Here is a 24,272-nt window from a genome sequence, read left to right as displayed (position 1 = left end):
GGATATTCTTTTATTTCTCCCCCTGGACTGCATAAGTCGCATTTTATGAACCACAGCGGTATTTGAATTTATGAGCCTTAGAGGGTCCCAAAAGTTTTCCTATATTTTCCCATAGCGACCCCCCACCACCACAAAAAAAAACTAAACAAAACAGTTTTACAGGTGAGCAGATTCAGGATGAGCGCAATTAGACAACTTGGTTACAGCCGATGAAAAACACATTTTAAGGGTTATCCCAGAAAAATTTGAACATTATTAAAAATAAAGAAAAGTTACAACCCTCATCATGTCCAGCACCCAGTTCTAACCATTTTCCATATTTTCCACTTGTGTTTCACCTATACTCATTATTTTTCTACTGGAGTATTTTTAAAGCAAATTCCAGACACTGTAGCAACTTATTGTAAACATTTCTGTTTGCATCTTTGATGTCAAGGACATTTTTACATAGCCACCAGGCCATTATGACTCCTTAACAAAAGTAGCAGTGAAATTCCTCATCACTTCACAAATGTCTTTTGTACAGTTGATCTGTTCTACCATGATCCGAATTGAATTCAATCATGTCTTTTAAGTTCGTTTACTAACCGGTCCACTTCCTCCCACTGACCTCGCCAATTAATTGACAGCCCATATTCTGGAGTTGGCCATTTGCCTCCATCTATAGGTGGCACAGTGCAGGGAAACAGTAGGTGCTCAATCAGCATCGGTTGAAAGAAAGGTTTCAATGAAAACAAAGGAAAAGAACAGCGTTTTGGTTCTCAGAAGTGGAACACAGCAGGTAGTATCCTGGGTGGGAGGCCGGCCTCTGCAGGCGCCGGCTGGCCCCGGGGAATGCCCTGGAGGTCAGCGGTGCAGAGCAGAAGTCGGGTAAGAGCCTTTGTTGGGCCCCAAGCTTAAAGCGCAGCAAAAGGGGTAGAGCCAGTAGCGCCCTCTCGTCAGTCTTCTGAGACACTTAAGGGGTGTGTGGCAGAACCACACCGGTATTTGAATTTATGAGCCTTAGAGGGTCCCAAAAGTTTTCCTGTATTTTTCCCATTTTGTGGTTTGTGCCTTACTCAGAAAACAGAAGATGACAGGTTCAAATCTAACACCCAGAATCCCGACATCCAACACCAAACGTGATGACACTTCGTCATATCCGCTTCCTGGGTCTCGTTTTAAAGTTTTCCTTGTAACTCGGGACAGCCAGCCAGCCATGTCCCTCCCCCTCCTCCCGCACCACCTGGATAGGCGTGCCGGGAGTGCGCCTCCCGGTAGCACAGCCTCACTTTACGAGCCTCCCTGCCTCCTTCGGCTAGTGGCGCCCTCAGACACGAGTGTCGGGCCGCAAGCCCCAGCGGCACTCAGCGAAAAAGGGCAACAGGGTGGGAGGTGACAACAAGACTGGCCCCGAAGGAAACGCGCCACCCAACCAGCGCCCTCCGCTCGGCCCCGCCCCGCCCTCACTGGTTCTTCCCCATACTTTCCCCGCCCACGAAGAGGCTCCTCCTCTTGTTCTCTTCACCTTTCACCTCGCTTTTTGGGGCTCTCCGGGAAGCGGGGCTCAGACCCCGCCCATCACGGGGGGGGAGACTGTGCTCTGCTGTGACTTACCGTTATTGGTGACTATGGTCTGTCAATCACAGCATAAGCGGCCTAGGATTGGCTGATGAGAAATAGTGGGGCGTGAAGTCGGGACAGCGGCCTCGGCGCATGCCCGGTACGTGCGTGACGGAGGCCGTAGCGGCAGTCATGGCGGCTCGGTGTGTGAGGCTAGCGCGGCGCGGTCTCCCGGCTTTGGCGTTGTCTCTCAGGTAAGGGGCGTCGGGCTTCTTTGGGCTGAGGGAGCGCGACTCCTCAGCGCCATTTCTGCCGCTCCGATCCTGGCCCTTCCGGCCTCATCACCAGCGTCGGGGTCCCCGGGCCCGCGGCTCCGACGCGGACTCCGACCGCCCCCAAGGTCTGCTCTGTGGCCGGGGTGTGCCCGTCCTGGGCTCGGACAGCGGGAGCGCCGCCGCCTGCACCCGAAGCGTGGGGCTTTAGGGCTCCGTGGGCTGCGGGACGGAGGGGTCCTGGCCGGGGTGCCTGGAGTGGAAGCTCGGCGGCCCCCGTGTGCGTGTGGCCCAGGGCCCGCAGCGTCCTCGCAGTCGTCCGCTTCCCCTGCGCGCCCGGGCACCCAGGCAGCCTCAGCTTCTGCGGTTGAAGAAACAAGCAGAGAGACCCAAGACTTGCCCAAGGTCACGCAGCGAGCCGGGACGGGGCTGTGGCTCACCAGTGCCCGCAGCTCAGCTGGCGCCGCGCCGGAGGGTCCGTTGCCCGTCTGACGGGCATTTCCCGTTCTGCCTCAAGTTTCTAAGCATTCGCTGGAGTCTGGGGTCAAAAAGCACCAGAGCCTGTCCGGCTGTGGGCAGTTCGTTTAGGCTCCCTGCGGGTCAGAAGAACCAGCACTCGTCACTGTTTTCATTTTAACCCGTTGCTTCTGGTTTTTGAAAGACCTGTCTTAAAGTGAGTTCGGCAAATATAGAGAGTTCTTATCTCATCCCTTGAAAATTTTTCCTAGAAGCAAGTTATTCACCAAGTCGAGAGAAGCTATTTCTGTCCAAACTTTGGGTAGAAACTGAGCAGAGTAAGGGCTGGTCTTCTCCCGCCAGGAGCTCACTCACCTGGTGAGACCAGGCAGATGAGCCAAAGATTACTTGCAATGAGGGTGACAAGGCGTGAATAGCATCTTACTAAGTTCATGTAAAGCACCATGGGAACAATGTGGCAGGCTTCTCCGAATACTTAAGTAAAAAGGCTTTTTAGAGCTCAATAATTTGTTGTTTTGTATCTGGAATTGCCAAAAAAAAAAAAGTACCAGGAAGTCAGCATCATTTCTGTCTCTGAAATTGTGGCTTTGTGGAAAGATGCTTAACTAGAGGCAAGAGAGCTGAATGAATGGTAATCACAATTCCCACAGTGATAGTTTTCTGAGACAGCAGACCAGCTGCAACTCTGGACCCTGTGTTTTTCCTTCTCAAACATGGTGGCTAGACCCTCTGTTGGCATCAGGAAGGGGTCTGCACACAGCAGAGCCAACCTGCAGAAAGGCAGTGTGACTGTCACATTCAGCGGGGGGTGGGGGGACACACACATGACGGACGGACTCAGAAGGCAGGCATCTCAACAATACCCTTACTTTTTAAATTCCTGAAAACCAGAAAAGCAAACATGTAATAAAGAGGTCATTGCTTTTCACACCTGTAGTAACAGTCTACATATGAACATGTTTTGTGTTCCTGCACTGCACAAGTTCCCGTGAGTGACAGACCTCATTCAGGACAGTGGTCCCCTAAGACTGTATCACCTAGTGACATCCTAGCCGTTTTGGTTCGCATGATAGAGTTGCTTAATGACATCTTTCTTAGAATGTATCAATGTATCCTATCATTAAATGGTGCATGAAGTTGCATTTCTTATTTAATAGAAGACACACAAGTGCATCCGAGGGACGACTGTTTAACTCATCTTTTAGTAGCTGCATGATAGTTCAGATTGGGGAAGCAGCAGTTCATTTAGCCATTTCCTTACTTCAGAACACTGTGTCCAGCTTGTCCCTGTGCAGCGTTGCCATAAACATCCTTCTATGTATATTATGTTTACAAAAACTTTACTATTCATGGAGGTAGTTTTCTTGAATCAGGAAAGAAAGTTGAATGTAGTTTATTCTGATTGGACTGTGGCATAATAAGAGCTCCTGCTGATCCTGGTGAAGAAACCTGGGTTTTAAGATTATCACTAAAGGCTTTGTGACCTTAGGCATGTCATTGAATCTTTTCACGTGGATATCAGATTGGATAATACCTTAAATATCTTCCAGGATTTGTTAGTACTCATTTGTTAGTCTCATGTTCCTACCTCCACACCTTCATCCAGGCAGTGCCCACTTCCTGAAGCGCATCTATCTGTCTGTCCACCCTGCTCTTGTTCATATTTTCTGAAAATGAACTAGAGAGGCTATGCATGTATTCATGTTTCTCAGGTTCACAGAAAGGAGTAGAAGGGTCCATTGTAGACTGTTACCACAGGTGTGAAAAGCAATGACCTCTTTATTACATGTTTTGCTCTTGTGTGCAACTCACCGGTCCTATAGAGCCTTTTCTTCTCCTCCAGTCTTCTGAGTCTCTCAAAGCACTGGGATTCTTTTACTAACTTTTAAACCCCCAATTACAATTCTTTGTGTATAGACATCTTACCTTTTTTACATGATGGAAAGTGCTTCGAGGTAAGATCTCTGCCTGGTCCATCTTTGTCCATGATGTCAGCAGTGGGTCTCATCTCTGACAGTGTCTGCTGTATTAAACACAGGTGGGGTCTCTGTGTCTCAGAAGACACCTTGGAATGCAAGAAGAGAAGGTTAGGTACCCATCAGTTTAAGCATGTATTGCAGTTGGTCTTATATAGTCATGAGTCATAAAACAATAGGAACTACCTTCTGAGAGCTACATTGTTAGGTGATTTCCTTGTGTGAATGTTACATGTGTACTTACTCAAACATAGATGGTATAACCTACTACACACATAGGTTATGAGGTATAAAGACTGCCACATATGCGATCTGTTGTCCAGAATGACGTTATTTGGCATGTACTAATATATGTGTGTGTGTCATTTGTAGTTTGCCTTTATAAGATCTGAAATAGGTTTGCTCCTAAAACAGTCAATAGCAGAGTTCAAAAGTATTCCAAATCTCCTATGTCCTGTGTCTGGTTTTCCAAAAAACATTTGTCATTTCTGATGTGTGGACTTTTCTGTAGGCCCTCTCCTCGGTTGTTGTGCACAGCTACAAAACAAAAGAACAATGGCCAAAGCCTGGAAGAGGACATGGGTCACAATGAGCAGAAGACAGAGCCTCCCTCTACAGACAAGATCCTCTTGGAAGAGAAGGTCAAGTTAGAAGAACAGCTGAGAGACACTATGGTGAGGATATATGGCTCTTGTGGGACACAGACTTGGCTGAATTATTTCTTGTGTGGTCCACAGAAAAGGCCCCACATGTCACTGGTGACAGACCCAAGCCAGGGCATTCAGTCTGACCCACTGCTCATGTAGCAGGTGACCACCACAGTGGAGGGGAGAACCACGTCGTATGGCTCCACTTCTGACATGACAAGAGCCTCACGTGCCAGGTGGTTACCCTGAGACGGTCTTACAGATGAGGAAAGCTCCGTGTGGTCACTAAAACTGGGGTGGGAGTGGGGGCCTGGGCTGCTGTCATGGGGAAGTAGAAGTTGTGTGAGCTGGCAGCAGTAGGGATTCTTATTGCTGAAAAGCACAAGTAGCACTGATCAGGTGCTTTTCTTCTTACCTTGCATACTTCTTTAATTCAGATATATATAATTGAAAAGTATTAACCAATGATATTGGTATAGCTTAATCAATAAATATAGAAATAACATCTGACATGATGGCTTTATTTTCAGTTATATATGTTGTTTATAGTGAAATCCATCCATCTGCAAATCAAGTTCTTTAAGGATTTAAGATTAAAAACATCAAATATTTATGTCTCCCAAAGCACTGATTATGTGTGGGCAGTTTTACATGTTCTTATGAGTAAGCTGTTTACAGGTGAGGAGCCTGAGGCCCAGAGCAGCCAAGGGAACCCCAGGCTCACCCACCTGCAGCTCCCAGAGCCAGGGGTGAATGGGGTAGGGTGAGCCCAAGCTGCCTGCCTCTGCATTGTGACTGCCTGCAGACTTGGCTCAGCTGCAGTATGGAAACCCGCACAGAGCCCTTCAGTACACATTAGCAGAAGGCACTCCAGAGGTGGGGAGCTCTTGAGAGGGTTGGTAAGAATTCGGGGACTTCCCCAAACTGCCATGATTAATTATTAAACAGTGAGCATGTGAACTGAGTCCTTAAGGCAAACTGGAAGGCACAGAGGTGCATCCACAGGGTCATGTCCCCATGGGATCAAGGCCTCCCCTTCACACCCAGTCCATTCCCCCTCTCCCGGAAGGAATGGGACTGGACATGGCGTCGCCCCTAGCAAGGTGCTCATATTGCCTGAAGTCAGACATTCTACTGGGGAGACTAGTGCTTATTCCTTGGGGGTGAAGGATTTTCCTCTGGTCTTTTCACCTCTGTGCACTTGGATCAGCGCAGGGAGCCCTAGCATTACTCCCACTCGCTGGAAATGCTAACATGAGTATAAATTGGTCTCACTGAGCTTTTCTGTTTTTGTCCAATATCTCAAAAGGAATGACAGATCTTATTTGTATCTTGACTTGGAGTGTGTTATAATCATTTTCAAATTAGGATGACTTTCCTGTAAATTTGTTCCATATTTGATTCATGTAAATCTTTTACCTTTTATTTTTTCTTTAGGAAAAATACAAACGAGCTTTGGCAGATACTGAGAACTTGAGACTGAGGAGCCAAAAACTGGTGGAAGAGGCGAAATTATATGGTAACTTTAAACATTATGTGTTATTGGTCCCAGAAAGAACATAATAGGGTGGAGAAGAGGGGGTGCAGGTGTACCTAGAACAAGCCGGGGTGGGGGCAGAATTCACACCCCCTCTGGTTTTTCAAGATGAGTTCATAGTGAAAGTGTCTGTATAGGAGCAGAGACTGTGTAGTTGTGACAGTGTTTGGAATTGTGTGGTCCACACAGCAGGAGTTTTATTATCACCCTCCCTGTGCAGACCCTAGGGAGCCCCTAGCCAGCTGTAGAAGGCACATCTGCAGGCTTCTTCACCAGGACTAGCAGGAGGTCTGATTATGCCACAGTCTAGTCAGAATAAACTATGTTCAGCTTTCTTCCCCGATTCAAGAAAATGACCTCTGTGAATAGGAAAGTCCTAGTAACCGAATGGCATACAGGGATGTCTATGGCACCCCTGCTGCTTGTGGCTCCCTCACGCTTCAGAGCAGTGCTGTCACTTCAGGACTCCTGCTGTGCAGCCTCCACTGTCAGCTTTGGTGCTTCTGTTGCTGCCTTCCCGCTTTGTAGTTGAGGTAATCCAGGCTTAGTGACTTGCCACACATCACAGTCATGGCACCAGCATTTTGTCCATCACTGCCAGTTTGGCACCTGTGGTAGTAACTGGACCTGAGGCTGCCATAGGAGTGCTTGCTGTGGGTCACTTGGTTAACTGCCAGGTGTGGTGTCCTGTGTTAAGGTGAGGAGCCAAAGGTTCAGGATGGGAATTCCTATGGCTACCCAAGGACAGAGAGGGTGAGGGACCAGATGGAAATAGAGTCCTCATCTCATCATGCTGCTGCATCCAACACAGAAACACCTCTTTCCTGGGAACACTTTTCCTTGGGTCACCTGGGTTCCTGGTACTCTTCCTCCCTGAGTAATACGAACCTGCCTGACCTGAGTACCAGGCCTCTTTCCCCTCTTCCCGGCACTCCGGGTGACTTCCACACTCCCACAGGTTTAAAGGGCCTCCACACCTAGGTCTCTGTTCCAGCTCAGTCTCCTGAGTTTCATTCCATACATGCTGCTTAGCACCCTTGCCTGGGAGTCTCAAGGGTGCTTCGACCTTAGCCCTTCACTTGGCTTCCTTTCCCCCTACTGTAGTAGGTGATTCCAGCTTTCAGCCAGGAGAGGCTTTGGAGGGTTTTGTCTTTTCTGTATTAAATGGTGGAAGCATTGAGATTCTGGGGCAACAGGTGCTGTGGCCGGGCACCATAAGCAGCCTATGTATGAAGCACACCAAGCTCAATTCCCAGGTGCAGTGGATGTGGACTGTGACCCACCTTCTTTAACTTTATCAGGCATCCAGGGCTTCTGCAAAGACTTGCTGGAGGTTGCAGACATTCTGGAGAAGGCAACACAGAGTGTTCCAAAGGAAGAAATTAAAGATGAAAACCCTCACCTGAAAAGCCTGTACGAGGGGCTGGTGCTGACCGAGGTGCAGATCCAGAAGGTATTCACAAAGCACGGCTTGCTCAAGCTGGACCCCCTTGGAGCCAAGTTCGACCCTTATGAACATGAGGCGCTGTTCCACACACCAGTAGAGGGCAAGGAACCGGGTACGGTGGCGCTGGTTAGCAAGGTGGGGTACAAGCTGCATGGGCGCACCCTCAGGCCTGCCCTGGTGGGGGTGGTGAAGGAAGCATAACTGCCTCCCGCAGGGCCTTTGGCTTTTAAGTCACTTGCTGTAACTCTTGAAAGGCGGGTCTATCTTTTCTCCTCTGGGAGTCCAGCCTTGATGGAAAGGTCAAGTGGCTGCAAAGAATCAAGCTGGGTACACAGTTGCGTCCAGGAGCTCTGGTCCAGGAGTCTGATTTCTTAGTACCACATGTTTAGTAGCTCCATATTCTTCCAGAAGAGGGCGGACGGGACCTCTAGAGTATCGTGAATAACGCTGTATCTGCTGAAACTCGTGATTGCAAAGTACTTTAAACAAATAAAAGGTCTTCAGGAACTGTCTGGCTGCCTGGCCGCCCGTCTGTGCCGTCGTGTGCAGCTCACTGCAGCACTGAGTGCTGGCACCTTTGGCTACTGCTGGGTTCACTCTGTGAAGAAAAGGCCGGAGGGGAAACATGTTTCTTGATTAAAACAACAACAAAAAAAATTGATGCCTACCTTTGAGAACATACAAGTTCATTTATAACTAGCATCTAGATGCCAGGAATGGTCAACCTTGGCTTTTCTGTGGAGATGGGAAGGGAGCATGTGAACTTGAACATTCTAACCACCTTATTTTGCCAAGTGAATTTGACAAAGTAAATCCTTTTTTCCTGTTTTGTCATCTCAGTTGTTTAAATCTATTCAGTTAGTTACTAATAACCTCAAGGTATGTTCCTATTAAGATGGACCTTCTCAGTGGGGACTGCATGCTTGGTGTACTTAAAATGTTTGTTTAATTTTAAAATTCTATTTAAGAGGATTAAAAGCCTAATGTTTATTTTCCTATTTCTGGTAATGACGTGTCCTTTAGTGGTGACCCCTGAGCCCAAGGCAAGTGTGACTTAACTCTCCCCTTTATCTACCCCAGCTTGGGAGTTGGCTGCTTGGTGTGCAGGTGCCACCACCTGGGAAGGGAGCAGCCCTCCAGGCTCAGACCCAGTGACCAGGAGAAGGCACACCACAGCAGGGGTTGGGACAAAGCCCTCCAGAGCTGCAGCCACACACGGTGACTCCAGCAGAGGGGTCTCTGTGCCTCATATAATGTCCAGATCTTGGAGGAAGGTTGAGTGGCTGGGGCATCTGTTACAAAAGGGAACAGTGACCTCTTGACCTTTTTTAGGTGAAAAGGCAATATTGGTAAATCCATTTCCTGTGTTTAAAAAAAAAATGGGGCATAGTTATATATTTTGCCAGTAATTTTGAAAAACAAAAGCAATAATCTCCATTTTTCCTATTTGCAAGCATTTTCCTCCTTTCCTTGAAGTTGCTTTGTGTTATTTGGTCAAATACATACCCTGGAAGTGAAGGCAGCCCAACATTGGAGAGAACCCAGGCCTGGGTCCAGCCCAGCCTGTTTTTATGCTGTGCAGCTGTGTGCATCCACCCAGGAACTCTCCTGCAAAGCAAAGCCTGAATGAGACAACATGTTCAGACTGTTCTCTGAGAGTGTGTGTGTGCGTGCACTCCTCTTACTGTTCAACTACAGCTGGAGTCGCTAAAAAGCACTAAGTTCATGACTCAAGACATATAGTCAGCTCTCTGTGTTTGTGGGTGTTAACACCCATGAACTTGACTAACTGCAGAACAAAACTATTGAAACCAATCGTACTGAACACACTTGTCCTCATTTCCTGCACAATACAATCTGTACATGACATCTAACTGTATTGGACATTATAAGTCACTTAGAGATGATGCAAGTTGAGAGTGCACAGGTTATATGCAAATACTATTATTTTAAATATTTCAAAGTTTGGAATCCTGAATGGAGTGGGGGGTAAGGCATCCAGGAACCAACCCAAGGGATGACTACAGCTCAGATACAGCCAACTTGTCTTCAATAGTATATTTCAGTTATCCACAATCACCACCAATGGGAAGACATCTTTTAATGACAAATTCATGCTGGAAATGATATGGTCAGCTCCACTCTAGTACCTAGTACCGATGGGTGTTGCTTGCTTGCAGCGTGGGGGCTGAGCTGTATGGTGCAGACCTCAGGTGTGGGAAAGTCAGCCCACTTAGGCTGACTTAGGGATGGTGGGGGCTGGCTTGATAACCAGTGTGCTACTCAAACATGCCAGGCACACCGTGCCCCTGGGCTCAGTGTTGGCTCACTGCTGCATTTAAGGCTCTGCAAGGAAGCAGGCACAGAGGCTCGAGAAACGGTAAGAAGCAAGCAAAGGCACTGTTCTGTTCTCAACTTGTTTAATATGTAAAAGAATAATAAAAATGGTAGCCAGAGTTGTAGTTTTTAATACATTCTTGGAATGTTGGCCTCCCAGAGAGCATTATTTCAAATGCCTGAAAAATTACCTATCTATCTTTTTGGACTTTGTAAAGACAGTTTGTGTAAAATTTGAAAAGATTTAGTTCACAGGATTATGGTAGCTAATTTATTGTGAGAATTGAATATAAACACTCCAAACTAATGCAGAGGTAAGAACTAATATAACAGAAAGCTGGAGCAGATAAGAGGCAACCAATCCTAAAATTACTTTCCTGTTGTAACAACATATTAATACTTTGACATAAATTAATTATACATTCATTATGGTGTCTTAAAACAGTCAAGCCTAAATAAATTCTTCATACCATCAAAAAGATATATACACACACACACACACACATATATATATATATATATATATATATATATATATATATATACACACACACACACACTACAAAACTGCTTAAGCACAAAGGTTTTCACTGGACAACTCTTGGCCTGGGCCACACATTTTCAGGATCCTCTGCTTCTCAAGCTTAATGTAGGCCTATCATTTTATATAAAAAAATAAGACTAGACTCAACCTCACCAAACTAGTATTCGGGTGGTGTAGAAAATCAACAAATGAGACACCAGGACAGCTAAAGCCAGTGGCTGTCAAAACTGAGCTCCCTCCCAGTCACCTAGAGGGTTTGAAAGACAGCTTGCTAGTCTCCACCATGGAATTTCCAATTCAAGAGGACCGGGTGGGGTCCATATTCTGCATTTGTAAACAGGTACCCAAGATCCACACTCTGAGAACCACTGGCTGTGATGATATAAGAACTCAGCACCATCCTTGTCACTGTCCCTGGCGCAGCACGCAGCCAGCACTCTGGAGCAGTGTCACTGCTCAGCATCTGCTGAGAAGCCCTGGTCTAGCGAGCAGGTACTCCTCTGCCAGCCCGCAACACACTTTGCAACTAAACAGTGTACTTGAATGTTTTGTTTAATGCTGAAAAACTCACCCTAAGGGACAGAGGATGTAAAAAGAAAGGAAAAGGCACATAATCAAGTCGTCCTTGGAAATGAGGAGGGTTTTTTTTTTTTCCTTTGAATAACTTCACTTTAATGTACTTCAAGCTCAAATATTCTAGGAGGTAAACAGGCTCTTGTACCTATGGGGGCACAGGGGCAGGATGAGTTCAGGGAGAATGGGGTCTATGGTCATCCAGGGACTCTAAAGCAGGGTCTGGGCACGAGAACCCTGAGCAGCCGGAAGACAAGCGACTTCCTCAAGTTTAAAAGGAAGGTACCGTGTATGTCCTTGAAGAAGGCCCCAGAAACGAGCTTTTCGGTTGGGCTGGGAAGGAGCCATTTTTGAGTCAGAAGCAAGAGGGCGAGCAGGAAGCAGCACAGTAGCCCCAAGACACAGCCGGGAACCGCCACACTTACCAGGGCCTGTGTGGGCTGGAACTATGGCTCTGCCCAGCCAACGGGAGCAGGCCTGGCCATGCACTAAATAATTCGCCTAGCTGGGCTAGCATGGTCATTGTTTTCTGTGAGAAGGGGACTTGTAACTGAGAAGAATCCTGAGGAAGCTAATGCCAGAACTCAGAACCCTGAGCACTTGGCCTGGAACTCTTTAAAATGGGGTCTTCCAAGTCAAATGCACTACAGGTAGTCACAGCAGCAAGGGGCACCCCCGGAAGCCAGGCAGTTCCCACTAGTCCTGTGACCCTCCCACTCCAGGGTTCCCATCCTTGGGACAAAACAAGGATGTACCCAGGGGGTATCCCCAAGTGGGCAGCAGGCTGGGCTCAGACTAAAAAGAGGCAGGATTTGGGATTTGGGAGCTGCAAACTCACACTTGGCCGCTGCTGACAGCTAAGTGGAAGCTCACGTGATCAACTGTGTAAACAAGGCTTCTTCCTCAAGTGTGTAAGGAAACCTCCTGGTGCTCTCTGGCCTCATCTTCATCTGTTACACAGGGGCAGGTCTGTGTCCCATGGGCCCCTCTATAAAGTGCCTCGTGCCCCGGGCCATGTGGGGTGTCGTGGGGGGGGCATCAGTGGGCTCAGAAAAGGGGCGCCTATAGCAGCCCTGCCTGAGAAGAGCGTGTGTCACCAGGGAAAGCTGATGGGTGGCTGGCGGCCCAGCAGGAAAATGTCACTCCCTGCACCCACAGCTTTGCACCCGAAGGGAAGGCGGCTCAGGAAAGAAAAGGAAATCATCCAATCTCTTAACAGTCTCCAAACGGAACACGCAAAGGCAAATCATCATCTTCAAGGGTTACTTTTAGGACCAAGTTAAAATAGAAACATTTGTCTCCCCCATGATCCAATATAAGATTGTTACTATTGCTTCTTTCAGAGGACCATTGAAAAGATTTTTACATCTTAAAAAAAGGAACTCAATTTGTTTAAAAAGAGCAACAGGGGAAAAGGCGGTTCCTCTCCCCTCCCCCCATGCCATTTGGCTCACAAGCTACTTGAGCATTGCTCCAGCCTTGGAAGTGTCTGGGGACGCTCCAGGACACCCTTGTTCAGGAGGCATCCCTGGATATCCACCCGCTTTCTGTGAGGAAGTTTAAAATCCTTTTCTTTAGGACTTTGTCCAGATAACTGGGAAGGCGACTTTTGGAGGGGATTCCCTGCCGCTTCTGGAGGTGGTCTTTGATTATAATGGTCTTCACCGTCACATAGCGCGCTGGACTCAAGTTCAAAGAGCTACAGAGCACCTTCTCACGGTCTGACAAGAGCTCAAACCCAGGAAGGTTCTCGATGGCTGCAAACTCGCCATCCCTGCCCTCCTCCTTGCCCCTTTTGGAGCCAGCCATGTTCTTGTTCTCTTTCCTTCGCTCCCGCTTGTGCCTGGCGGCTTCGTACTCAGCCGACTCTTCCATCTTGGTGATTCCGTTTCGCCTGTACCGCTGCAGCTCTCTGATCTTGGCTCGCAGCATCTTCTCCTTGTGCATATTTTCAAATAAGTCGTCAAACTCCTTACACGACATGAACTGGTACAGCGGCCGCAGCTTCAGCCGCAGCTCCTTCTCCTCCTTGGTGATCTTCCGCTTCAGCGCCTTCTCCTTCTCCCTCTTGTCCTTCCCCAGGAAGGCAGGCACCAGGTTGTAGTCACGGGCGATGTTCTTCCGGCGCTGCCGTTCCTTGAGCTTCCGCACATACATGTCCACGTGGGCGCGCTTGAGCTCGATCTCCACATCGTCGTCGTCATAGTTCACGGACAGCCCGCTGATGAGTGTCTCGGCGTCCTGGTCGTACTCGATCTCATAGTCGTCCCGCAGTGGCATGTAGCCTAGCTGCTGCTGCTCGGCCACTGAGATGTCCAACGGAGGCAACGGGGTGGTGAGGCTGGGCGAGAGGGGGCCTCCGCTGGGGCAGGTGTGATCTGTCACCCGGTTGGGGATGCTGTCGGGGATGCAGGCCTTCCCCAGGTTCCCGTGGATGTACATGCTCACATAGTGCTCCATCACTTCCTGGGGAGTCCGGGAAGCACCCACGTGAGCAGCCATGTCTTCCTAAGACAACAAAGGCCAGAGGTTACTGCAAAGCCAGCCTGTCACAATGTTTTCACCCAAGTCCCGTCAACCTGTTCACAAAGGCTCACCTGGAATACTTCCCACCCACTCGAAGACAGTTAGTCCTGCGTTCTCTCCAGGTCCACATTAGAAGGAACCTGGACAGATTTTGTACTGAGAGTGAAGACCAGAGAGGTATAAATCTGCCCAAGGTCACAGGAGTTTCTGGTGGCATGGTGGAGACCAGAACCCTCCATCTAAGAGCCACATCTGCTCCCCTTGTTTCTTAAGTGGGACTGGCCCATCTGTACCAGCTGTCCCACTCTCCTGCAAACCCTGCACCCTTGGAGATCAAGTATCCCAGACGCAGGTAGGCAGGAAATGAATGCCTAAACCCCTCACAGAGACCGGAAAACAGATACACCCATGGAGACAAGGCCAGACCATGACTCAGGCCCAATTGTAGGACACTCTGTTCTCCCATGTACCTAGCCACCCAAGAAGGAAAGGGCCAGACACTGCCATTAGAACTTGCCCAGCCTTGAGCTCTGAAAGAGCTAGCTTGTCCCTTTCCTCAGAGTGACAGCTGGTGCAGGGTTTGCAGGAGAGTGGGACAGCTACTACAGGTGGGCCAGTCCCACTTTAGAAACCAGGGGATCAGAGTGTGGCTCTTAGATGGAGGGTTCTGGTCTCCACCATGCCACCACAAAATCTCCTGTGACCTTGGGCAGATTTATACCCGCTGGCCTTTGGAGGGAGAGGGCCTTGGTTCACAACAGCTTCCCTGCCCAAGAAGCCAGTAGGCACTACCGCAGGCCAGGAGTGCACACCCCTGCAGCAGGGAGCCACAGCGCCAGGGTGATTAATGGGAGGAAACCGTAGAACTCCTTCAATCTTTTCCTTCTGCCAAGAGGCCTCTTCCTTAATGTCAACCACTAAAGCCACTTCAGAAAGTAACTGCCCAAAATACACACTCAGTCACCCAGCCACCGGCTCTTGTCGCCACTGCCCAGCTCTGCCTTAGTGCCATGGCAGCCCGCAGCTGCCCAGGAGTGGACAATCTGCTCTACCCCACCTTGGCCACACAGCTCCATCAGCACTCCACCTCGGGTGGCCTGTCTCCACCCCTGAAGACTCTGTTGGAACTCAGGAACCAACCAGTGCATTCAAGCTGGCAATGCTTATAAGCTGGCCTGGGCCTCTCCATCCCAGGCTTCTCTGGGACAAGCCCTAGAGCACAGGTCTGGGCCACTTCCCAGGAGACCTGCAAGGGTCATGAGCTTGTCTCAGCAAAGCAGGAATGAGGAAGGCAGTCCTGAGACCCACTGTGAGGTCTCCTCAGAAGCATACAGAAAACAGGATTGCAGCAACAGATAGATGGTGGTCTTAGAATGAATTATGTGATTCCTTCTTTTTAAAAACATCATTAGTGGCATCAAATATGTTCATTTTGTTTCAGGAAGCATTTAGGACAAGACGAAACACCAAACTGTGACTATCTGCTACTGGAGTATTTACCATTCTGGGTGGCCCAGGCTGCTGGAGGCCCCACTCAAGTGTGGAGGCTGCAGACTCCACAGTGGCACAGGAACCCACGGTCAATGCCACCAAGATGAGGGCTTGTTCTCTTCCTACGGCCCTGAGGCCAGAAGCCCCCAGGGCCTACACTGGCCTCTAGGACAGACAGAACTACTGGTCATGTCTAACTAATACAGAGTCCGTGCTCCTGCTCTTGGAAGGAAAGGACCATGTTGGATGGAGAGCCCTGGCAGACCTCTTTACTAGGGCATCTGAAGGGCAAAACTGCTAAGTCCCACCCCCTGTTAGGCGACAGCAGCAGAGCTGGCCTAGGCCTGTGTGGCTTCTCTGGCAGTGAGCACTAGCCCTGTTTTGTCTGAGGCCGGGAGGAGGTCCAGACACATCCAGTGTTATCCAAGACCTCTGAGAGATGGGTGCTGAGAGGGCTTCCCAGGCCAGTGAGGCTGGGGGTCCCAGTTTTCTCAGAGACTCAGAGGTACCCAGTCTCTTAACCAAGGTTACATGGCAAGAAACTCAGAAGTGGCCAGCAAGACCACTTGCAGAGTTTTGGTTTAAAAGAAAAAATAAAATCCTTACTTGGCAGATTTTAAAGTTAGCAGTTCTATGTCAGCCTCCCAAACACTTTTCAACCTGGCAGCCCATGAAACCTGGGAAGCACAGACCCGAGGAGCCAACCAGATGCCCTGGTGGGACCTGTCCGAGGTCCAGCCCATTTTCCTCACAGCTCCACCACTGCTCACCCACTAGAGATGCTCCCTCTCCATGTGCACAGGCTCTGGGCCAGGCTCCCGGCTTCCAGGCCTGGTTCCATCCCTCTCTAGCTCTGTGACTGGACAAATTATAGGGTGTCTGTGTCTTTGACCCTCCTCTGAACTCGGAAATAATAGCAGACCCTCTTCCAGGGTGGTGGGGGAGCTGGAGGCCTGTGTGCACAGGGCCGTGCAGCCTGTGCTTCTGTCAGCTACTGCTGCCATCCAGGAGCTGTCAGCTTCACTCCTAAGACTTGTGTTCATCTCTCAAGACCCAGGTCCTCTTGTCCAGGAGGCCTTCAGTGGCCCCTGGAGCTGGCACACATCCTGGCCTCATGGCTCCCAGTCCCCCACCCCCTGCTGCGGCAGGGTCTGTGACCCTCCTTGTCCTACGTGTTTCCCCAGACAAGATGAAGACAGAGAGCACGGCGACAGACACCATCTGCCAAGTCCTCACACAGCCCTAGGGGAATCAGTGCCGCTGTGGCCCATGTTTTACAGATCAGGAAAGTCAGCCTTCTGGTGAGCTGCCATCCAGGCACAAGGCTGGTCATTGCTGAGCCACATCCATCCCCAGGGGCCTGGCCACGTGTGCCTGGCACCCCACACCCTCATAGCACAGCACACACCCTGCCTCAGACAAACCCTGCTGCTATAACAACAAATGGCAAGGCTGGGCCCTGGGCTGCTACACTTCCTCCCAGACCGTGACCCAGGCAGAGACTGGCCTCCCGAGGGGCATGCTGGACACAGGCTGCACACACCCAGTGCCCTGGCTCAGCCTTGAGTTCTCGTCTGTCCACTGCTCCTCCACAGGTCTCAAGGCCCTGCGGTCCTCTCTTCACCTGGCACCTGGACTGTGAGGTACAAGACAAGGGACAAGGCTGGGGCGGGCCATGGTGCAGGGCTTCCCTTCCCAGGTGGCCCGGTGCCACACTTTGCAGAGGTAGGTAGGCATGCACTGTCTCCAAGGAGAGGCCCGGCTCCTGCTTCAGTCTCTCTTCAAATGGAGAAGAGCATAGGAACACTCATAGGAAGGGCCAGAAGCCATCAGAGGCTGCCCTTCTGGGGAGCAGGGTCTGGGGGCTCCACCAGGGGAGGGCAGCCTGAGAGCAGGGCCAGGCAGAAGCAGAAGACAGGAACCAGAACCCACCGCTGGATAGTCTTTCCCCTTTGGTGCTGGGACTGGGTCCAGGCCCCTGCACATGTTAGGCAAGTGCTGCTGTAGAGTGGAAACCCAGCCCCAGCTGCTGAGTGTCCTGAAGGACGGGAGGAGCTGCTACCGCAGGGGAAGAACAGGGTGCAGAGCACACGGTGGGAGGCAGAGCACCCTGGAGGCGCTCCACGCCATCCCACACCGTTCACTTCTCACCCCTACATCAGTGCTCTGGCACTCATGCTGCCTGTGCCTCCTGGTGGTCACCCTCCGGCCACTCTGCAGGATACACAGGAGACCTGGGAGGCTGAGGCTCCCACCCTCTTAGGAGCTCCGTGCACTGCCTTCTTTGCCCGCTGACCAAATGTGCACTTGGGCGTGGTCCCCAGGCTGGACAAAGCTTCTCTCATCCTCTCAGTCCTGCTAAGCCACTCCTATGCCACCAATCTCAGTTCTCCCCTAGACATTGGCCTGCAAGGACACCTAGCTAGCAACCCCCAGGACCTTCCCACAGGCAGCATCAGGATAGTATGGCCAGAAAAAGGCAGGTGGGGACATCAACAGTCCCCCAGCCTGTCAGGAAGAGGAACCGCCCTGCACACAGCTTTGCCTCCGTCCAGGTCAGACAAGCCCTTGGAATCGCGGACTCCAACTGGCTTCGCAGCCCATCCTTCCAGGGTGTCAGATGGGGTCCCTAAGACCATTTTCCCTGGCCACCACTCCTGGGCTGTGTGGATGGGAAGCCTCAGTTCTGAATCGCCGTCCTCCTCTCCACACTCAAAGGACTCACCAACAGACAGGACTGCCATTAGGGCCTGGTGATGAAAGCCTGGGGTCAGGTGAGGCCACCTGTGACAGAGCGGAGACGAGCGGCACGGCCCTGCAGGAAAGAGCAGGTCAGCTCCTCAGAAACCAAGCCCAGACTCTGCCCCGGCAGTTCTGCCTCTAGGTAGTGACCCGGAGCACTGGAAACTGAAGAGATCCGCACACACCAGGCACCCCCAGGGCTGAGCAGCCCGCGGTCACCCACAGGTAAACAGAGTGAGGTGCAGCCCACAGTGAAACATCACTGGCCAGCACATGATACGATACAAATTAAACTCAGCAGGCACACTGGTGGCCATGCCTGTGATCCCAGCCATGGGAGGCCGAAGCAGGAGGAACACAAGGTCGAGGCCAGCCTGGGCAATCTCATAAGACCCTGTCTCAAGAAATACAAAGGGCCAGGGGTGTGGTTCCAGGGTAGGGTGGTTGCCTAGCATGTGCAGGGGCCTAGGTTCCATCCTCAGCAGCAGAGGAAGAGAAGGGAGAAGGAGAAGACATCCTGTTAGGTGGGGCACATCAGCCACAGAAGGACAAGCACTGCCCGCTTCAAAAGGCCCTGGGGTGGCTGGCTTCAGAGACAGCACAGTGACTGCCATGGGCTGAGGATGGAGGGTGAGGAGTGGAGCTTGTTGGGGAGGATGCTGCAGTCCTACAGGTAGGTGTAGTGATGGCTGCATAGCAACAAAAATGTGTGCAGTGCCACTGCACTGCACGCCTAAGATGGTTAAAGTAGCTGGGTACTGGTGGGCAGCTGTCATCCCAGCGACTCGGGATGCTAAGGCAGGAGGACCATAAATTAGAGGACAGCCTCGGCAACTTAGCTAGATCCTGTCTCAAAATAAAAAGGGCTGGGTGTGTAGCTCAGTGGCAGAACACTCCTGGGTTTGGTCTCCAGTACTGCCAAAAAAAAAAGAGAAAAAGGTTAAGATGATAAATTTCATATTCTAAGCCAGGTGTGGTGGCACATGGCTGTAATCCCAGAGCTTGGGAGGCTGAGGCAGAAGGATCGTGAGTTCAAAGCCAACCTCTGCAACAGCTAGGTGCTAATAAGCAACTCAGTGAGATCCTGTCTTAAAGTACAAAATAGGACTGGGTATGTGGCTTAGTGGTTGAATATCCCTAAATTCAATCCCCAATACCAATAATCATCATCATAATAATAATTATTAACAGTTTTTTTATTTGGGGGGTATCAGGGATTGAACCCCAAAGGCACATAACCACTGAGCCACAGCCTCGGTCCTTTTTATTTTGAGATAGAGTCTCAATAAGTTGTTCAGGCCTTACTAAGTTGCTGAAGCTGGCTTTGGCCTTGCAATCCTCCTGCCTCAGTCTCCCGAGTCGCTGGATTACAGGCATGTGCTACCCACCCTGCCTAACAGTTTCTTTTAAGAGAAACATCTTCCTGTTCTACCTTGGTGGTTTTTGCTTTTTTCCCTTTTCCTGTACTGGAGGCCAGGGCATTCCACCACTGCACTACATCCCCAGCCCTTTTTAATTTTTGTTTTGAGACAGGATCTCACTAAGTTGCTGAGCTGGCCTCAAACTTGAGAGCCTCCTGCCTCGGTCTCCTCAGATCACTGGGATTACATGCATGTTCTACCATGCCTGGCTCAGTGGCTCTTAAGAAAGGGTTGCTGACCAGCCTGGGAAGTTGCAGGAAATATCGCTGACTCACATGTGTGGCACGAGATGTGTTCAGCTAGGCCTCCTGGATGATCCGATGCACATTGAAGTGTGCTTGGCCCTATTAAATTTAGCCCCTTTCCCCACCCAAGATCTTCCCTCCAGCCTTTCCTTAAAGCAAGTCCTACAAACCCACTATCAGGACACTTATGGGCTGGAGATCACATGCTCCCAAAGCAGCCTTCAGCCCAGAGAGAAGTGGAAGGGCCCAGCTGCCTCAGAGCTCGTGAGATCCTTTTTATAAATACTGAAGATTCCATCTGAGCCTTGGAGAGGCCAGGTCAGCGTCCAGGCTGGGCCCTGGGCTTGGTGGCCTCTGGCTGTGCTGTCAGGGAAATCACAGAGCAAGGAGAAGACCTGGACCCAAACTCCAGCTCTGCCCCATCCTTCAGCACCCACAATAGTTACCTCATTTGTAAAAGGGAGAATCTGGCCTCAGGGTGGGGGCAAGGGGAGCTCGTGTCAGCACATGGACTCACGCCTGTACCTCAGGAGCAGGAAGCAGCTCCAAAATCCCAGCCCAAACCCTAACTGCACACAAGCTCACCTGCCTTCCTCGCCCGCCCCATGGGGACAGAGTCTCCATCTCCAGTCCTCCCTTTTCCCCAAATACATCGGACTCCTAGAACGCAGAACAGCTCCTTCCACTCACTACCTTTCCATCGGGCCAGCTCAGGACAAGAACTGTGGCTCACCACACAGCCCCTGAAAGCTCGCAGGCTGTCACTCTTAGCAGTGTCTCTGGAGGGGCTGACACAGTAGCACTGAGCAAGCGCCAGTTGGCAGATGAGTGAGTGTACGACGCCGTGACCCACTATAGGGCAGTGCCCAGCAGGAAAGGCAAACGTGACGGACTCAGGACATCCGCCTGCCTCCAAGGACAAACCTGAGTGTACCATGCAGGCCACCAGGCCCTTACCAGTTGCTCATCTCATTGATCCAAACCCTGAAGAGCCAGCCTGAGCCCCATTTCCCAAGGCCCCTGACTGTAGTCCACAGAGGTGGGACCTCCTCCATTAGCCTCCTCAGCAACGCTCAGGGACTTGGGATAACCAACAAAGCCGTGGCTCTTCCAGTGAAGTCTCCAATTGTCCTGAAATTCTGTGACTGTGTTCCAGAGGTGTCCCTGTGCTCCAACTCTGAACCTGTGGAACCCACCAGCTACCTGGAGACCCTCAGTGCCCAGTGGACTGACCCACGGGGTCACTGTCTGTTGGCCAGTTCTTCCCCACTGTTGCCAAGGTCTCATCCCACATTACGCCCCCCCCCCCCCACTGTCCAACACATGGGTACACCCGTGCCAGACCATGACCATGACTATCCCCAAACCCTCCTGGATCAATGGCTGACATTCCTCAGATACACCTCGTTCCCCTCAGCCGCCCCCCCTTCCCCCGCCTCAGCTGCCAGACTTCAGCAACACCCCAACCCTGCCTTCTTGGCTCACCCCACCTAGAGCTCCACACTGAACACACAGCCCGGGGCTGTCTCCCCACTTGCCATCTGAAACCAGAGCTACACGGCCCTCATCTTTTCTTCGCTCTCCCTGATGCCCACAATGCCTCTTTCCACATCCAGCCCCAGCCCCTGGACCTGCTCCTGCCCTCACCCAGTCACCTCCCTGGCTCAAATCTCTCCCTGAAGCAGGCCCCAGTCTGGCTGCAGGACAGCCCTTCCAGCCTGTCCACACCTCCAGCCCTATCCATAGCTTTGGGCCTCCGACCCACATTACTTAATGCTCTTAAACCATGGGAAGGCCCTGGCTGCAGTCAGCAGGCCTGAGCTCAAACCTGGCCCTGTTGCATGCAAAGCTGTGGACTCCTGGACAAGCAGCTCAGTCTCACAGTTGCTGTTCTTCAACTGTAAATTAGGAATAAGAACTGTTCAGATCACATGAGCTACATACAGGAAGAGCCCGTACAGAACTGGCATGGCCTGCTGTCCCGAGTGGAGCATAGGACTTTTGGGCACGGATCAGCATAAACACTTGAAAGAGAACCACACGTGCAAACTGTGAAAGAGCCTCAGGTGAAGAAAAATGAAGCCTACGGAGGGAAACAACCAGCCCAAGACGACACAGCTGGAGAAATAATGGCGCTTCCTACTCAGTGTTGGAACTAGTGCTGTCCTGGGCAGCACCTGTGGCCTGTTAGCAAGGCAGCAGCACTTCAGGCCTGCCGGAGCCCAGCAAGTGGCAAGGCCAAGCCTACACTAAGAGCAGCAAGTCCCAAGGCCCTTCCTCCTGGGCTAAGAAGAATGCAGTCTACTCCAGCCAAAATCTGCATTCTAACAAGCTTCCCAGTGCATTAGTTTGAAAAGGACTGTTAGAAGGCCCCAGCTGTCCTGAGCATCCCAAACCTGTGGCTGTTGAGAAGATTTCAAGAGCTGCATACAAAGTGCTCCACTCGGAGCAGGGCACTCTGCAGCGCTCAGTGTCCCCAGGTATACTGTGGCAATAAGTGCTGGAAGAATGACGGCCAGGATGGGTCTCTCTGAGGCACTCATTTAAGCAGAGCTCAGTCTCTGAGCCATCGCTGGAGGTAGCACACTCCGTGCAGAAAAAAGGAAAAAGAATCAGGGTAACCAGTGGGGCTCCAGCGGTCCAGAGACACTGGATGGCCTAGTGGACAGTGAGGTAAACCCCAGTAGACCTGGAAGCCACCAGGGCCCGTGAGACGTGACTTGTGCTTAAGATATCACTGATTGTGTGTGTGAGATGAGGTGAGAACTAAGCAGGGAGACAAGCAGAGGGGTGAAGGTCAGCCTGCACTAGGGTCCCAAGTGGGGTTAGGTTCTGCACATATTTTGAAAAGGGGGCTGCTGATGAACTAGGCGTGGAAGAAGGCATTCGCGACAGGTGTCAGCTGCAACCTGAGTGATGAGCATGGCGCTGAGTCCAGGTCACTGTGTAGGTCAGCAGGGAACCAGAAGGCAGAAGCCTAGAGCAAATGAACACACTACCATAAGCTCCCTGAAGGCAAGGTTGAGGGCTTCTCCCCTTCAGGATCCTTCACCAGTGTCCGCTCTGCACAAAGCAGATGCTCAATGTGCAACCACAAACAGCACGTGAGGACAAAGTGAGGCAGAGGTGTCTGGAGGGTGGTGATCAGGTAGTAATTTGTGGAGCAACTTCTTTCCTAATGAATTATAAGAACAGATTCCAGGGCTGCAGAATGGTCTTGAGGAAAGCAAGAGGAGATGAAAGCAGCAGGTGGGAGGCAGGAGAGCAGCACTGTGGGGGAAGAGCCATTAGGGGTCCAGTGTCGCTTCCCTACTTCTCAGAAAGCCCGAAGGTGGCTGCACATCCTTGGTGGTTTTGGTGACAATGCAGCCAGAGACTTTTATTCTTCTTCTCTGAAACCTAAGGAAACGCTCCGCTCTCCCCAAGAGAGCCTGGGGCACGACGGACAGTGTACGGAGTCCAGCCCAGCTCTCACCTTCTCTCTCAGACGCGTCTTTACGGAAACCTTCTGACAGAGCAGGGCAGACCTTGGGGCCCGTGCCTGCCAGTGCAGGCGCCTTTGTTCATCATTACTGGCCATTCATCGCACAGTGTCCTGGGTGTCGCGGGGCCGCAGCGCCTGGGCATGGCCGACCCTCAGGGCGCCCGCGGACACCCCCAGCACGCACACAGGACGGGACAGGCACCGGAGACAGCAGGCCCGCGCGGCTCCCAGGGCGCCCCGGCCGCCCGGCCCCGGAGGCCGGCCCCGCGCACACCTGCCGGGCGCCCAGGTCCCGCCCGCCCGCCGGCCTCCGCTCACCCAGTTGCCGAAGCCGAACTGCTCGATGGCGTCCAGCAGCAGCTGTTCCTCGCGGCTGGTCCAGCCGCCCTCGGCCTCGGGCCCCCAGAGCGTGAAGCGCCCGCCGTCCACCAGCTGGTAGCCGTGGTAGCGGCGGTGGTGGCCGATCTCGGCGCCGGCCGAGAAGCACTCGGGGCACAGCTCGATGTCCTGGCACTCGGTGCAGCGGAAGCGCAGCGGGCTCACCTCGGCCAGGCAGTACACGCAGTACTTCTTACCCAGCTCCGCCATCTTTCCCCGCTCGCCCGCCCGGCCCGCCGCGCCCCCCGCCGTCAGCGCGCAGACGCCCGCCGCGCCCGCGCCTCCTGCCGCCGCCACGGCCGCCCCCGCCCAGGCGCCGCCCGAGCCGGCCAGCCGGGCAGCGTCCCGCCGCAGCACGCAGGCGCCCTCGGGCCCGGGCCGGCCGCCGCCACCGTCGCCCCGCCGCATCGCGCAGGCGCCCGCGCGCCCCCGCCCGGCCGCCAGCCCGCCGCGCTGCGCCTGCGCGCCCTCGCGCCCGCCACCACCCCCACGACGCCCCGCCCTCGGTCGGGCAGTGGGCGGTGCGCAGACCGGAAGCGGCCAGGGCGCGCCACGCCCTCCGAGGCACCGCCCGGCGCCCAAGTCCAATCAGCCCCTCTCGCGGCCTCCTATTGGCCGACTCTGGCCGGAGGT

General features: G+C 52.0%; 3 protein-coding genes across 5 annotated transcripts in view; 1 reads left to right on the top strand and 2 right to left on the bottom strand.

Annotated features, from left to right (window-relative positions):
• Positions 1-1,729, bottom strand: part of Sorcs2 (sortilin related VPS10 domain containing receptor 2) — a 403,770-nt gene extending 402,041 nt beyond the window's left edge. Inside the window, exon 1 of the mRNA XM_046423462.2 lies at positions 1,597-1,729. The gene's annotated coding sequence lies outside the window, so the exon portion shown is untranslated. The remainder of the gene's footprint in view (positions 1-1,596) is intronic.
• Grpel1 (GrpE like 1, mitochondrial) lies at positions 1,653-8,410 on the top strand. The gene is made up of 4 exons (XM_046423475.2): positions 1,653-1,796; positions 4,779-4,941; positions 6,352-6,433; positions 7,753-8,410. Exons 1-4 carry the CDS (start codon positions 1,696-1,698, stop codon positions 8,097-8,099), a joined length of 693 nt encoding a protein of 230 aa, XP_046279431.1. The 5' UTR covers positions 1,653-1,695; the 3' UTR covers positions 8,100-8,410.
• On the bottom strand, positions 6,427-23,873 carry Tada2b (transcriptional adaptor 2B). 3 transcript variants are annotated; one of them, XR_009224819.1, is made up of 4 exons: positions 23,580-23,873; positions 12,807-13,860; positions 9,405-9,506; positions 6,427-8,496 (listed from the first exon to the last, which is right to left on the bottom strand). XR_009224819.1 is itself a non-coding variant. In XM_046423470.2 (2 exons), exons 1-2 carry the CDS (start codon positions 23,847-23,849, stop codon positions 12,868-12,870), a joined length of 1,263 nt encoding a protein of 420 aa, XP_046279426.1. In that variant the 5' UTR covers positions 23,850-23,873; the 3' UTR covers positions 10,302-12,867. The 3 variants fall into 3 exon arrangements, 2 of the variants coding, with proteins under 2 accessions (XP_046279426.1, XP_046279427.1); XM_046423470.2 differs by lacking the exons at positions 6,427-8,496; positions 9,405-9,506 and having other exon boundaries at positions 10,302-13,860; XM_046423471.2 differs by lacking the exons at positions 6,427-8,496; positions 9,405-9,506; positions 23,580-23,873 and adding an exon at positions 23,253-23,425 and having other exon boundaries at positions 10,302-13,860.
• Positions 23,874-24,272: the final 399 nt, after the last annotated feature.

This window comes from Marmota monax, unplaced genomic scaffold, assembly GCF_021218885.2.
Source record: "Marmota monax isolate L192 unplaced genomic scaffold, Marmota_monax_Labrador192_F-V1.1 WCK01_AAM20220418_F8-fsc00009, whole genome shotgun sequence".
Lineage (NCBI taxonomy): Eukaryota > Metazoa > Chordata > Mammalia > Rodentia > Sciuridae > Marmota > Marmota monax.
This window is presented reverse-complemented; position numbering and strand designations above follow the sequence as displayed.

Bases quoted from the DNA above. Each gene is read 5' to 3' on its own strand.
- Grpel1 (XM_046423475.2), top strand. From the start codon at position 1,696: ATGCCCGGTACGTGCGTGACGGAGGCCGTAGCGGCAGTCATGGCGGCT. The intron at 1,797-4,778 runs GTAAGGGGCGTC...ACTTTTCTGTAG, and splicing joins GCTTTGGCGTTGTCTCTCAG to GCCCTCTCCTCGGTTGTTGT. The intron at 6,434-7,752 runs GTAACTTTAAAC...TAACTTTATCAG, and splicing joins GGAAGAGGCGAAATTATATG to GCATCCAGGGCTTCTGCAAA.
- Tada2b (XM_046423470.2), bottom strand. From the start codon at position 23,849: ATGGCGGAGCTGGGTAAGAAGTACTGCGTGTACTGCCTGGCCGAGGTG. The intron at 13,861-23,579 runs GTGAGCGGAGGC...TTGTTGTCTTAG, and splicing joins AGTTCGGCTTCGGCAACTGG to GAAGACATGGCTGCTCACGT.